This window comes from Triticum aestivum, chromosome 2A, assembly GCF_018294505.1.
Source record: "Triticum aestivum cultivar Chinese Spring chromosome 2A, IWGSC CS RefSeq v2.1, whole genome shotgun sequence".
NCBI classification, from domain to species: Eukaryota; Viridiplantae; Streptophyta; class Magnoliopsida; order Poales; family Poaceae; genus Triticum; species Triticum aestivum.
Genome location: NC_057797.1, coordinates 515,264,796 through 515,280,593, shown reverse-complemented (window position 1 = coordinate 515,280,593; position 15,798 = coordinate 515,264,796). Strand labels below are relative to the sequence as shown.

The 15,798-nt window shown below is 44.0% G+C and overlaps 1 protein-coding gene across 1 annotated transcript; it reads right to left on the bottom strand.

Annotated features, from left to right (window-relative positions):
• Positions 1 to 7,251: 7,251 nt before the first annotated feature.
• On the bottom strand, positions 7,252 to 10,255 carry LOC542768 (2-Cys peroxiredoxin BAS1, chloroplastic). Its single transcript, NM_001427926.1, has 7 exons — positions 10,030 to 10,255; positions 9,868 to 9,942; positions 9,602 to 9,683; positions 9,437 to 9,516; positions 8,135 to 8,260; positions 7,884 to 7,997; positions 7,252 to 7,587 (listed from the first exon to the last, which is right to left on the bottom strand). The coding sequence occupies exons 1-7, from the start codon at positions 10,210 to 10,212 to the stop codon at positions 7,471 to 7,473; spliced, it is 777 nt and encodes a 258-aa protein (NP_001414855.1). The 5' UTR covers positions 10,213 to 10,255; the 3' UTR covers positions 7,252 to 7,470.
• Between the last annotated feature and the right edge of the window lie 5,543 nt (positions 10,256 to 15,798).

Here is a 15,798-nt window from a genome sequence, read left to right as displayed (position 1 = left end):
CATAATGGTGTGTTCGAATGTCGTAACCGCACTTTATTAGATATGATGCGATCTATGATGTCTCTCACTGATTTACCGCTATTGTTTTGGGGTTATGCTTTAGAGACAGCTGCATTCACGTTAAATAGGGCACCATCTAAATCCGTTCAGATGACACCTTATGAACTGTGGTTTGGCAAGAAACCCAAGTTGTTGTTTCTTAAAGTTTGGGGCTGTGATGCTTATGTGAAAAAGCTTCAACCTGATAAGCTCAAACCCAAATCGAAGAAATGTGTCTTTCATAGGATACCCAAAGGAGACTGTTGGGTACACCTTCTATCACAAATCCAAAGGCAAGATATTCATTGCTAAGAATGGATCCTTTCTGGAGAAGGAGTTTCTCTCGAAAGAAGTGAGTGGGAGGAAAGTAGAACTTGACGAGGTAATTGTACCTTCTCCCTTATTGGAAAGTAGTTCATCACTCAAATCAGTTCAAGTGATTCCTACACCAGTAAGTGAGGAAGCTAATGATGATAATTATGAAACTTCTGATCAAGTTACTACCGAATCTCGTAGGTCAACCAGAGTAAGATCCGCACCAGAGTGGTACGGTAATCCTGTTCTGGAAGTCATGTTACTTGACCATGACGAACCTACGAACTATGAGGAAGCGATGATGAGCCCATATTCCGCAAAATGGCTTGAGGCCATGAAATCTGAGATGGGATCCATGTATGAGAACAAAGTATGGACTTTGGTTGACTTGCCCGATGATCGGCAGGCCATAGAGAATAAATGGATCTTCAAGAAGAAGACTGATGTTGATGGTAATATTACTATCTACAAAGCTCGACTTGTTGCAAAAGGTTTTCGACAAGTTCAAGCAGTTGACTACGATGAGACCTTCTCACCTATAGCAATGCTTAAGTCCGTCCAAATCATGTTAGCAATTGCCGCATTTTATGATTATGAAATTTGGCAAATGGATGTCAAAACTGCATTCCTTAATGGATATCTTAAAGAAGAGTTGTATATGATGCAACCAGAAGGTTTTGTCGATCCAAAAGGTACTAACTAAGTGTGCAAGCTCCAGCGATCCATTTATGGACTGGTGCAAGCCTCCCGGAGTTGGAATATACGCTTTGATAGTGTGATCAAAGCATATGGTTTTATACAGACTTTTGGAGAAGCCTGTATTTACAAGAAAGTGAGTGGGAGCTCCGTAGCATTTCTGATATTATATGTAGATGTTATATTGTTGATCCGAAATGATACTGAATTTCTGAAAAAAGGATACTTGAATAAGAATTTTTCAATGAAAGACCTCGGTGAAGCTGCTTATATATTGGGCATCAAGATCTATAGAGATAGATCAAGACGCTTAATTGGACTTTCACAAAGCACATACCTTGATAAAGTTTTGAAGTTCAAAATTGATCAGGCAAAGAAAGGGTTCTTGCCTGTATTACAAGGTGTGAAGTTGAGTCAGACTCAATGCCCGACCACTGCAAAAGATAGAGAGAAAATGAAAGGTGTTCCCTATGCTTCAGCCATAGGCTCTATCATGTATGCAATGCTGTGTACCAGACCTGATGTGTGCCTTGCTATCAGTTTAGCAGGGAGATACCAAAGTAATCCAGGAGTGGATCACTGGACAGCGGTCAACAATATCCTAAAATACCTGGAAAGGACTAAGGATATGTTTCTCGTATATGTAGGTGACAAAGAGCTCGTCGTAAACGGTTACGTCGATGCAAGCTTTGACACTGGTCTGGATGACTCTGAGTCACAAATCGGATACGTATTTTTATTAAATGGTGGAGCTGTCAGTTGGTGCAGTTCCAAGCAGAGCGTCGTGGCGGGATCTACGTGTGAAGCGGTATACATAGCTGCTTCAAAAGCAGCAAATGAAGGAGTCTGGATGAAGGAGTTCATATCCGATCTAGGTGTCATACCTAGTGCATCGGGTCCAATGAAAATCTTTTGTGACAATACTGGTGCAATTGCCTTAGCAAAAGAATCCAGATTTCACAAGAGAACCAAGCACATCAAGAGATGCTTCAATTCCATCCGCGATCAAGTCAAGGAGGGAGACATAGAGATTTGCAAGATACATACGGATCTGAATGTTGCAGACCCTTTGACTAAGTCTCTCTCACGAGCAAAACATGATCAGCACCAAGACTCCATGGGTGTTAGAATCATTACAATGTAATCTAGATTATTGACTCTAGTGCAAGTGGGAGACTGAAGGAAATATGCCCTAGAGGCAATAATAAAGTTGTTATTTATATTTCCTTATATCATGATAAATGTTTATTATTCATGCTAGAATTGTATTAACCAGAAACTTAGTACATGTGTGAATACATAGACAAACAGAGTGTCACTAGTTTGCCTCTACTTGACTAGCTCGTTGAATCAATGATGGTTATATGTTTACTAACCATAGACATGAGTTGTCATTTGATTAACGGAATCACATCATTAGAGAATGATGTGATTGACTTGACCCATCTGTTAGCTTAGCACGATGATCGTTTAGTTTGTTGCTATTGCTTTCTCCATAACTTATACATGTTCTTATGACTATGAGATCATGCAACTCCCGAATACCAGAGGAACACTTTGTGTGCTACCAAACGTCACAACGTAACTGGGTGATTATAAAGGTGCTCTACAGGTGTCTCCGATGGTGTTTGTTGAGTTGGCATAGATCGAGATTAGGATTTGTCACTCCGATTATCGGAGAGGTATCTCTGGGCCCTCTCGGTAATGCACATCAATATAAGCCTTGCAATCAATGTAGCTAATGAGTTAGTTACGGGATGTAGCATTACGGAACGAGTAAAGAGACTTGCCGGTAACGAGATTGAACTAGGTATTGAGATACCGACGATCGAATCTCGGGCAAGTAACATACCGATGACAAAGGGAATAATGTATGTTTTTATGCGGTTTGACCGATAAAGATCTTCGTAGAATATGTAGGAACCAATATGAGCATCCAGGTTCCGCTATTGGTTATTGACCGGAGACGTGTCTCGGTCTTGTCTACATAGTTCTCGAACCCGTAGGGTCCGCACGCTTAACGTTCGGTGACGATCCGTATTATGAGTTTATGTGTTTTTTATGTACATAAGGTAGTTCGGAGTCCCGGATATGATCACGGACATGATGAGAAGTCTCGAAATGGTCGAGACATAAAGATCGATATATTGGATGACTATATTTGGACGTCGGAATGGTTCCGGGTGAGTTCGGGCATATACCGAAGCACCGGGAGGTTACCGGAACCCCCCGGGAGGTATATGGACCTTATTGGGCCATAGTGGGAGAGAAGAGAGGGAGGCCTAGGAGGGGGCGCGCCCCCCTCAAGCCCAATCCGAATTGGGTGGGGGCGCCCCCTCCCCCCGGTGGGAGTAGGACTCCCCATGGGGCGCGCCATAGGAGGGCCGGCCCTCCCCGTCCTCCACTCCTTTATATACGAGGGAGGGGGCACCCCATAGACACACAAGTTAATCATTGATCTCTTAGCCGTGTGCGGTGTCCCCCTCCACCATAATCCACCCCGGTCATATCATAGCGGTACTTAGGCGAAGGCCTGTTTCGGTAGCATCATCATCACCGTCATCACGTCATCGTGCTGACGAAGCTCTCCCTCGACACTCTGTTGGATCGTGAGTTCGTGGGACGTCATCGAGCCGAACGTGTGCAGATCGCGGAGGTGTCGTAACTTCGGTACTAGCATCGGTCGATCGTGAAGACGTACGACTACATCAACCGTGTTGTCATAACGCTTCCGCTTACGGTCTACGAGGGTACGTGGACAACACTCTTCCCTCTTGTTGCTATGCATCATCATGATCTTGCGTGTACGTAGGAAAAAATTTGAAATTACTGCGTTCCCCAACAGCTACCATATACGTGCAAACCCCATATAACATATCTTCACAAAACATTACTGTAGTACCAACAATTAGTAACAAATGCGAATGAGCATAGCTCAAATGGTTAGGTTCCTTATGGTGCAGCAAGTCCACTAGGGTTCAAATACTAGACTTGGCACTGGTGCTCGCATTATCCTGAATTTATTTCAAGCTTTTCGATGATGTTCGTTTAGTGGGAAACGTCCCGTCTCCGGTTAAGCTAACAAATTCAACTTCCTTTTTTGATAAAGAGTGAACTTTATTAGCTCAAAATGAAGCATCAGGAGGATACAAAACTCAATGAGCACACACCCGATCTCCGCGTAACTAGGATGCACACAGCCAACATATACACAAACGAAAACACGTCGGCAACTAGCAAAGTCATACAAGCCAAAGTTATGTGTAGGCGAGAAAAAAAAATAGCCCAAAGCGACAAACTAGAACAAAATACATAAAAGAATATGCCTGAAATGCACAGTGCTAGTACGGTGTCCATACACCTTTATTTGATATATACTCCCCGGTCGTATAGTGATACAGTTGATCGCATTAAGAAGAGAGAATGTGTCTGATCGATGCAGCAATGATGACGATACAACATGTGATGCTTTATGTGATCGATACGATCGATCGGATGTGGCCTGCCTGCAGTGACCTCTCATCTTTTGAGAGGGCCCCCGTTCAAATTGGTTTTCTTTTTCCGGGGAGAGATCTCTGTGCCCTAAAAGAATCGGGAACTGTGTACGGCCTCTTTCTCCCCAGACTCAAAGTATAAGGAATAAAGCGCATGCACTCCGACTCCCCTCTACGCCCATATGATCGATGTGTGTATGTGGGTGTGGAGGAGTATATGCATGGCATGGCGTGGCAAAAATTACCAGTGGCAGCAGTAGGCCAGGCCAGTGGCACATAAAACACGACTCAAAAAAGTGGCGCATAAAACAGCCACATGGTGTTCAGCAAAGCTGGGGCTTTTCGGCATTCCTGCTCCCTTGAAAGCAGGCTGCGTTGCTAGACGCATCAGGGATTGACGAGCTCGTTGATCAGCTCCAGATTAGTACTACTAGTTCTCTGGTTTCAGTGCCGATCGAAATGTGCCTCCCTATAGGCTAGCTATAAGCTAGAGTGCAGAGAATATATATGTATGTATGCTATGTTCATGTGAGATCTAACAATGACCTAATAATAACAGCATGCATGTATTTCTAGTGATGTTTGAGTTGCAAACGCCTTCAAAGTACAAACAATTAGTACGTAGCCAGGGAGAACTCCTAGAAGCAGGAGTGTTCAAGTGGTTTGCAATGGTACGTACGCTAGCGCCACTAGGAGCAGAATTAACTGTCAGGGAAAAGCCAAAGCATGTAACAAAGCCAGGTTAACAGCATCATTGACCGGTCATTACTGTGTGCATTTGCATCAAAAGTCGTGCGCGGACAATGTTCTTTATGGGGATACGAAGAGCGAAAAGGGGCCGAGTGATCAGCCGTCCATAACAAAAGGATCAGAAACGCATGACTTCCCGCTCACGCCGCCGGCCCAAGAGAAATCCTATCATTCAATCATCAATCACAATCCCATCTAAGTTTCATCGCTGCAATGCGCTTGTGAATTTCTGTTCACAACCGCATGTACCAGACAAACCTATTTACCAGTTAGTTATATCTTCTCCTAAGCTCCTAGTACCTGAGGAGAGCAAGCTATGAGCTTCTTTCTAGGATTCTGGCATTGCCGTGTAGTAGTGTGGTGTGTGCACAGTATGATGTGTTCAAACTAATCTGAGCTAGTAGTGGTCACAGTCAAAGAAATCTTTGGTCACATATGACCCAAAAGGGAAGCAAAAGGGCCAAGCCCTAATCATCACAAAGCCATTCGCCCCAAAAGGAGCGCTTCAAGGGAGAAAAAGTATATACGCAGTTTGAGAAACGACTCGAGCAGAGATCGAGAAGAGCAGCAAATACTACTACTGTAAAAGAAAACACAAAGACAAAAGCAGAAAAGAAACCCTAATCACTGCATGCCCTTCTTTTGATCTTTTCTTTTCTTTTTCTTTCTCTGTCTACTACGTACTAGTATAGCTACTTAATGGAGGCAGCGGTTAGCTAGGCTGCTGTTTAGATCTTTCATGGCAAAGGGGCAGTTTGGTGTGCCCAGGGATTAAACAAGCACTAAGCACTGTGTTGCCGCAGGCAGCTTTTTAAAGTGGAGCTAGAGTGGATGCTAAAAAAGTGCATAAGTGGCATTATCTGCAGGAAAGCTTCCGCATTTTCATACCTCTGGCGCGCTGCTAATGGGAGCAGAAGCTGCCGCAGAGCCACTATGCTACCTCTACAAGGTAATGGAGAAAGGACACCTGTGCTTCTGCCAGTGCAATTATAAGTAAGATATGTATATAAGATGGTGGATAGATAGCACCTGTCATGCTCCTTTTTCCCTCCCAAGAGGCGTATTACTGAGCTATTAGCTGATTTACTCTGAGACAAGAACACCATATGCATTATTCAGCTTGCTTTAAAGGCTGCTATGCATGAAAAGTTGGTGAAGAGAGTACCTTGAACAAAATATAGAAGATGGTTTTGGAGCTGCATAAATTCAGCGACAGCAACCGCTTCCAGCCCACCACTTTGCGCTTTTGGAGCTCCATTTTTTTTCATTTTCCTTCTTTTTGCCCCAGGCCCCCCACAAACAAGAGGCAGATGCATATAAGAACGAGCTTGATCGAAAAGTAAAGGCCATCCAGATGGATGTATTCTACACGCAAGAGAAGTAGAGAACCAAGAAGATTCATGACCATTTAGCTTTATGATAGAAACAGATAAAAGGGGCATGATACTTACAGCAAGTTATTTGGGCTACATGTTAGCACCTTCCCATCAGGCTTGCTGGGCCGGGCTCTGGGGCTGACAGAAAGCAATGAGCATGTCCACCACCATGATGAGTAACTAACATTTCCCACCACTATGTATTCTACACGCAAGAGAAACAACAAGATTCATCACCGTTTAGCTTTGCGATGGAAACAGATGGAAGGGGCATGATACTTACGGAGTAAGTCATTTGGGCTGAATGTTACCACCTTCCCATCAGGCTTGCTGGGCCGGGCTCAGGAGCTGACAGAAAGCGATGAGCATGTCCACCACTAAGAGCACAAAAAAAAATCTCAAGAAAAAACCTATTCCCTCTGACCCAAAATAAGTGTCACAATTTTCAACTAGTTTTGAACTGGGGTTAGTTCAAAACTGCAACACTTTTAATGGGTCGGAGGTAGTGGTAGCATTAACATTTCAATTTTACTACTCCAATTAGCTTCACAGCATCAAAATTTGTAACAGACCATGATCAATTCCAAATAAAGCCATTGGCTGACATAAGATAAGATTTTATTTCCAATCTTGTATTGTTCTTTCCAAATTGGAGCAGGGAAGATCCACACACAGACAAACCCTTATTGTAGAAATTACAGAGTCAATTGTACGCGTGATAACTACAACTCGGGTCACAAAAACACATGTAACCGAGAAACGGCCATGACAAAACTCGACAGCGAGTGCAAAGGACGCGTCTAGATGGCAGCGAAGTACTCCTTGCTGCCCTTAGGGTCAGGCTTCATCGACTTTTCCCCAGGTTTCCATCCTGCCGGGCAGACCTCGTCTGGGTTTTCTTGGACGTATTGCAGAGCCTGTCAATGAAGAAAAATGTTTATCAGGTTATACAAACTTGTATCGCCTTTTCTATCAAATATTACAGTTTGCATTAATAGCTACCAGGTACGTGCTTTGTTGTGTTAAACACTAGATCAATACTACTGAACTAAAACCACGTCACTTATTTTTGGGACTGAGGGAGTATTAAATAACAATTAAAAAGCAGAAATTGGCATGCATCCTTACTCTGTCAGGTACTATATCAAAATTAAAGAAATGTCGTGAAAATGCACTTTATTTAAGAGGGTTCTTTTTTCTCTTGTTATTCTACCTGAAGGGTTCTCAAGGTCTCATCCACACTGCGGCCAATACCAAGGTTGTTAATAGTGGAATGCTGAATCACACCCTCCTTGTCAATGATGAATAATCCTCTCAGAGCAATTCCCTGGTAAAAAATAACATTCAAGAACCTTATAAAACTTCACAACAAACAAGGAAAGGCATAATAAAAGCAAAATATCCAGGAGCAATGAGCAGTTCATATGAAACTAGCAGGTGGTCAAAAACAAACGTCAGTAATACCTGATCAGGGATCAATACACCAAAAGACTTTGAGATTGATTTGGTGACATCAGAAACCAGCGGATACTTAAGATCACCAAGTCCACCAGATTTCCTCTCTGTCTGCACCCATGCAAGATGGGAAAACTGCAAGCAGAAAGCATTTCAAGTGTGAAGTTACTAGGTGAAATCGATTAATATATGTCACAGTTACTTATCACTTCATAGAATAATTAAAGAGACTAATGACCATAATGCTATAAAATGAGATGCTTGATGCAAAACCAGATCAAAACGAAAAGGACAGGGTAGCAATACTGTTTGCGCACCAGCCACTAGTTTTCTGGGTATAGGTTACAACGGTGCACTTTATAAGCAGAAGGGATACAAGAAAATAAATGTTTTAGCCCTAAATCATCCTCAATGGAGTTAGTGTGCATATCTAACACGTGGAATACAAAAAACTAGATCCATTTATCTGATCAATACAGATCATTCATCACTCTCCTATTCGCACAAGGCATAATTTACATCGCATATATTCATCCAAAAGAAAAGCTCCATCATTGTACCACTGCAATGTTAACTCTTATGTTCATCTTCAATGGAGTTAGTGAGCATATTTGGCACACGGAATGCAAAAATCTAGATCCATTTATCTGATTAATACAGATCATTCTTTACTCTCATATTCACACAAGGCATAATTTACATTGCATATGTTCATCCAAAAGATATAACAAAACTCCAGCACTGTACCACTGCAATGTTAACTATTATGTTCATCCTCAATAGACCTACATTCATCCTCAATGGAGTTAGTGAGCATATTTAGCACGTGGAATAAAAAATATAGATCCATTTATCTGATTAATACGGATCATTATTTAGTACCGTATTCGCATAAGGCATAATTTATGTTGCATCCCTGCATCCAAATGATATAACAAAGCTCCAACATTGTGAGACTGCAATGTTAACTCTTATGCTCCAAACGTGCCCAGATTCAATTTTCACATGAAGAAAGAACATGCATTCATTGACACAATCCAAACTTGGTGTTTCAGTTGATAGTGTGGGTCACCGAATAGCTGATTAACTGATTTATTGGCCGATTAACTGGAAAATTCGCCTATTTATCCCTACTCAGCACCCGACCAATATGGTGCCAGTTAGGCGATGTCCTGAACATTGGTATTCATTGACACAAACAGATGAATACTTTACAATTAATTTCTAGATAAGGCACTTAATGCATGTCAGAGCTAGACGAATAGTATCAAGAGAGCAGCTATGTGTCCAGATGGATGGGAAGTAACATACCACACTATCAACTGAAACACCAAGAATTTCAGTGTTTATCTTCTCAAACTCCTCATGTCTGTCGCTGAAAGCCGTAATCTCTGCAAAATTTGCACGTATGCAGTTTAGAAATGACAGACAGAAATGAATAGTTTTCCTTCACGGGGCGCAAGATGGTTAACGCACCAGTTGGGCAGACGAAGGTGAAGTCCAGAGGGTAGAAGAAAAGAATCACATACTTCTTCCCAATGTAATCAGATAGCTTGACCTGTATGTAGTTACACCAAAAGGACACCATCAAAAACATCACACCCCCGACCAAACATACAGCTGCAGCGTTAATAAATCGTGCACCAAAATCTGAATTATCAACCGGGTAGAGCACAGTTTTGCTCGTGTAAGCGAATTGGTAAACAAACGCGCACGGACAATGCAGTTGGCTACGGGCTTACGTTGATGAACTCCTGGTCGAACACGGCCTCCGCCGCGAAGTCCGGCGCCTTGTTCCCCACCAGCGGCAGGTCGTACTGCGGGCAGAGACGCATACACACGTGAAAATTCCATTCACAGACGTACCATGGCAAAAACAAATACCGAATCAAGGCGCAACAAACCTCGGCTGCGGCGCGGGCGACGAAGCTGCGGGCCCTGGCCGTCCTCGAGCCGGCGGCGGCGAGGCGGGAGGGCCTGGCGGCGGCGCGGGGAAACGATAGGCACTGCGGCGCCCCGGCTGGCTTCGGGGACGCGACGAGTGCGGCGGCCGTGGACACGGTGGAGGCGGAGAAGGCGCACGCCATGGCCGCGGTTGTCAGGCGGGGAGGGGATTAGGTAGCCTCCAGATAGATAGGGTTCCCGAATATGAAGAGGCCGTTTAAGCAGAGGACGTGCCACTCAGACGCCAGTGGCTCTCCTCGCTGCCGCGTGAGCTGGGCCGGGAATTCTGGAAGCTTCTTAGATCCATTCTAGGCCACGGCCCGGCGTGAAAAGCCCGTGTATGTAGTTTTCGCCCCAATAAGAGATCATCTCGAGTTCGATGCCGAATATTCTTGCGGGGTAGCTTAAAAAAAAAGAATATTCTTGCGGAGCCGGTATATGAAAAGATCGCGGCGAGGGAACGGGGCTGTTACGCGGCGCGGCGCGGCGCATCGCGGCACGTTAGCGTGTCCTGACCGCCAAATCAGACGGTCGGTGTCGTACCCCAAAGGGAATCGAGATCAAGATTTGGGGAAAACGAGGCTAGGGTTCGTCTAGGAACGAGAATAGGGTATCAAGAGGAATATATTGTATTAGTTGTAAAGTATTTGGGATTCTTGATCATAGCAGATGGCATGGGTTTACAACCGAGGGTGCTGGCTTATATAGCTCAGCTGGCAACAGAACAGTAAACAATAATGCTACAGAACGGTAAGTAACGCTTCAGGGATGGCGAGCCTGTGAGCCATCCGATCTTCTCGCCTTCTTCCATCTGAGACGTCTGTTAACTGAATGAAGCAACACTTGTAACTGAAGATACGCAGTGAGCTGACAGTACTCCCCCCTAAGAGCGAACTTGTCCTCAAGAAGCTTGTCGATTGAACCACCCGGCAGTCGTTTGCTTGAAGAAGGTCGGAAACGTCTTCTTGATGAAATCAGCATCTTCCCATGACGCGTCTTCAGGGGGTAAATTTTCCCATTGGACTAACCACTGGACCACTGGTAAATTATTGCGAGGAATTTGGCGAGTTTCAAGAACCAGACTTGGTTCAGTGCGCACGCGACCATCAGGGCCAACCAAAGGAAGATCTGCACAGGGAATTGCCAACGGCCCCAGATGTTTCTTGAGCTGACTAACGTGGAAAACCGGATGAATGGCAGCATCATCTGGTAGCAGCAGTTTGTAGGCCACAGCACCCACTTTAGCAATCACTCGAAATGGACCGTAGGATTTACTCTGTAACTTAATGTGAGACTTGGCGCCGAATGCATTCAGTCTGTACGGCTGCATTTTCAAATACACCATATCTCCAATCTCCAACTGTCTCTCCACCCGTTTGAGGTCATCATATTTCTTCATGCGTGCTTGAGCATTTGCTAAATTAGTTTTGAGTTGTTGCCACATAACAGTCTTGTCTATGAAGAATTCAGCAGCTTCAGTGGTGTTACTAGTAAGTGCCCGTGGAAGCTGCAGATCAGGAGGAGGATAACCATAGAGTGCTTCGAATGGTGTATTCTTCAAGGATGAGTGGAAAGATGTATTGTACCAGTACTCGGCCATGGACAAGTGCAGTCCCCATTTCTTTGGTCCCAGAGATGTCATGCACCTTAAGTTGTTTTCGATGCATTGGTTGACACGCTCGGTTTGTCCATCGGACTGAGGATGGTAAGCGGAACTGTACCTGAGCTCAATTCCCATAGCACGAAATATATCTTGCCATAGCTTGCTCGTGAAGATGCGGTCTCGATCAGAGACAATGGCCAGTGGTGGTCCATGCAACTTCAGGACATTGTCGATGAACACTCTGGCAACAGTCGGAACCGTGTAAGGGTGGGACAAGGGTATGAAATGAGCACATTTGGAGAGCCTGTCCACCACCACAAAGATGACATCGTGACCATTAGATTTGGGAAAACCTTCTATGAAGTCCATGCTGACATGTGTCCAAACCATATCTGGAATGTGAAGAGGATCTAGAAAACCAGGGTATGGGCAGTTCTGTCCCTTGTTCTTCTGACAAACAAGGCAAAGTAGGACGAAATTATCCAAATCTCTCTTCATGCCAGGCCAATAAAACACTTGTTTTAATCTCTGGTAGGATGCTTTCATGCCCGAATGGCCCCCAACAGCAGAGGAATGCAAGGCATGCATTATTTTCTTTCTCAGCTCATTACATCTTCCTACATAAATTTTCCCATTTATGTCTGATGATACCATTGTGCAGAGAGTTCCTGTTGACAGTGTGAGATGAGGATAGGAGGAGTTGTTCCAACATTTTCTGACAGTGAGGATCTTCATTGTAGGAATTCTCAACCTCTGTTTATCCACTGTGGTGTTGCTAAAGAAATAGCCAAGCAGGAGTGCTTTCTAGAAAGGGCATCAGCCACTATGTTTTCTTTGCCCTTTTTATATTCCATGTGGTAGTTGAACTCAAGTAATTTCAGCATGAGTTTATGCTGGATGCTTGTGGAAAGCTTTTGATCTATCATGAATTGCAAGCTCTGGTGGTCAGTCCTAATGATCAAATCATTTCCCAAGAAGTAGTGCCTCCATCTTTTCAAAGCTTCCATAATGGTCAATGCTTCCTTCTCATATGTGGAAAGTGCAGCATTCTTAGGACAGAGAACAGAGCTATAATAAGCTATAGGTTGTCCTTGCTGCATCATAACTGCTCCCAGCCCAGTGCCTGAAGCATCTATCTCCAGAACAAATGGTGAGGAAAAATCTGGGAGGGCCAGTACCGGGGCAGAGATGAGTGCCTTTTTTAGAGTTTGAAAGGCTTGTGTTTGTTCCTGGGTCCAAAAGAAGCTATCTTTCTTTAGAATATTGTGCAATGGCCTGGCGATACTACCAAAATTCTTCACAAATTTTCTGTAATAACCACACAGACCCAGAAATCCTCTTAATTGAGTGGGAGTTGATGGAGTTGGCCAATCTTCAATTGCTGCCACTTTGGAGGGGTCAGTTGAAACTCCATTACCAGAAATTATATGGCCAAGATATGCAACTTGAGGAACTACAAAAACACACTTAGACAGGTTGGCATACAGCTGATGTTGCTTCAGCAGCTGCAATACAATTCTAAGATGTTCCTTATGTTCTTCTGGAGTTCTACTGAAGATGAGAATATCATCAAAAAACACCAAGATGAACTTCCTTAGATAAGGTCCAAAAATTTTGTTCATGAGTGCTTGAAAGGTGCCTGGAGCATTTGTGAGACCAAAGGGCATAACTAGAAATTCATAGTGCCTAAAGTAGGTCCGGAAGGCAGTTTTAGGGGTATCTTTTTCATTCATCCTGATTTGATGGTACCCAGATTTGAGGTCCAGCTTGGAGAAAATCTTGGCTCCATGGAGTTCATCCAGCAAATCCTCTATGATAGGAATTGGAAACTTGTTTTTAATCGTGGCTGCATTTAATTTCCTGTAATCAATGCACATTCTCCATGACCCATCTTTCTTCATAACTAAGATTGCTGGAGAAGAGTAGGGACTCTGGCTTTTCCTAATGATTTTGGACTGTAATAACTGATGTATTTGCTTTTCCATCTCATTTTTCTGCCGGTGTGGTACTCTGTATGGCCTTGTATTAGGAGGAACCGAGTCGGGCTTTAGTGGTATCTCATGATCTAGTTCCCTAACAGGTGGTAATTTTGTTGGCTCTTGAAACACCTCAGGAATAGACTGCAGTACTTCTTGAATTTCTGGAGGGGGAGTGATGTCTTTGCTGGGTAGGAAGGATGTGTCCTCTGCCAGTTGTACGACAAATGCAGGGGCTCCATTAAGTAACAGTCTGTTGAGTTCCAGAGCATCAATTTCTTGAGTTGCAGACAAGGTTTCACAAGCTGGAATTGTCACTGGAGTGGTTTTGTTATGATGGATGATTAATTGTCTGGGATCATAAGAAAAAGCCACGGGGCTGTGCTGGGCCATCCAATCAAAACCAAGGACTATATCATGTCCAGGGAGGTCAAGCACTCTAAATTGCTGCTCGAACTGTGTTTTACCAACAGTAATGATAGTAGTAGGGATGTAAGAGCCAGACCAGAGAGTTCCACCCCCAGCTACAGTGACAGCCCTTGTCTTATCCTTGATGATTGTGCAAGAAGTTTGGAGAGCAAAATGTAAACTCATAAATATAGAATTGCTACCAGAATCTACCAAAGCAATTGCTTGTTTGCCTCCTACAGTCACAACAATTGAGATAGTATTAACACTATCTGCTTGCATAGCTTGCAGAGAAATCCTCATGCACTGTTCTTCTCCTGCAAGTTGTTCCTCTTGTTCCTGTTCCTCAATTTCTTCTTGTTCAACAGGGGTTTCAGTGGGTATTTCACCTGTAAGAACATTTATGACAGGGGCTTGTTTGCATTTATGCCCATGGAACCAATGATCTCCACATCTCCAACACTTTCCTGGTTCTCTTGCTCTTTGAGTAACAGCAGGTGCTTTAAAATCAGCAGGTTTATCAGGAAGATTGCTGGGCTGTTTAGGGAAAACAGTAGTGGTCTTTGAGGAAGAAGTGTATCGTTGATAATGCTTCTTCACAGGTGCTCCTTGCTTCATGTCAATTGCTAACCAGTAGGCATCAGTCAATGTCACTGGTCTGAGAGGTCTTAGTTGAAATTTGATCTGTGACCTTAATCCATTGACATAGCAGCGCACAAACCAGCTCTCTGAAATGTGTGAGTTCTCTTGTTGGACATCTGCCATAAGCTCCTCGAATTGTTCTGTATATTCAGCAACAGTCAAGGTATTTTGCTTGAGGGAATTGAACTTATCTGGAAGATCATAAGAACTGGAAGAAGAAAATCTGTGTTGTATTTCAGTACAAAACTGTGACCATTTTGGTTTTTTTTGCTAAGAGCCCTGAACGCCTGAGCCATACATCAGCCTTGCCTGTAATGTGCATCTGTGCCAAGTTAACCTTGTATTCAGATGGGGTGCCTGCCATTTGGAAGAATTTTTCACATTGGCGAATCCACCCTCCTGGGTTGTCGCCCTCGAATGCAAGGAAGTCAAGACGCGGTCCCTTAGTGATAGATTTCAGAAATTGAGTCCTCATTTCCTGTTCATATTGCCTGTAAAAATCTTCCCAATGTGTTCTGACTGCTGGTGGCTGAAAGTTGTTGAATACAGTAGTGTGGGCTGTGCGATAAGTGGATGTTGGTGTCACATTTCCTGATTGTGGTTCCCGTGGAGGTAGTTCAGGAAAGCCTGGAGGAGCTGATCTGTTTGGTATTCGAACAGGAGGTAGATTAGGCTGAACCTGAAGTGCACATTGCTTGGTCTTTTCCTGTTCCACAGCCAAACGTTTGCGCAACTCATCAGTAAGTGGCCTAGCATTGTCAGGATCGGCTGCTTCGGCTGAGGATTGTCCAGCAAGCTACTTGTCACCAGGAGGAGCTCGCTGGACTGCAGTGGGTTGTACATGACTAGGAGCACGGTTGGAATTGAAGCTCTTCAGAACATCTGCCATGGTGGCCAACTGAGTGTTGAGAGCGGAGACTGCATCTTGCACCCCTGTCAGTACATGTGTCATGGCGTCCTGCTTGAGGTGTATGGCATGGACATCCTTGCGCAGATCATCAATTTCACCCCGCATCTCAGCAGTGTCATCTCGGTTCTGCAACACCTCACCCTTGAGAGCGAGCAATTCTGCAATTTCCCCCTCGTCCATGCTTGCCTTC

Bases quoted from the DNA above. Each gene is read 5' to 3' on its own strand.
- LOC542768 (NM_001427926.1), bottom strand. From the start codon at position 10,212: ATGGCGTGCGCCTTCTCCGCCTCCACCGTGTCCACGGCCGCCGCACTC. The intron at 7,998-8,134 runs GTATTACTGACG...ATTTTTTACCAG, and splicing joins GTGTATTGATCCCTGATCAG to GGAATTGCTCTGAGAGGATT. The intron at 7,588-7,883 runs GTAGAATAACAA...CTTCATTGACAG, and splicing joins AGACCTTGAGAACCCTTCAG to GCTCTGCAATACGTCCAAGA.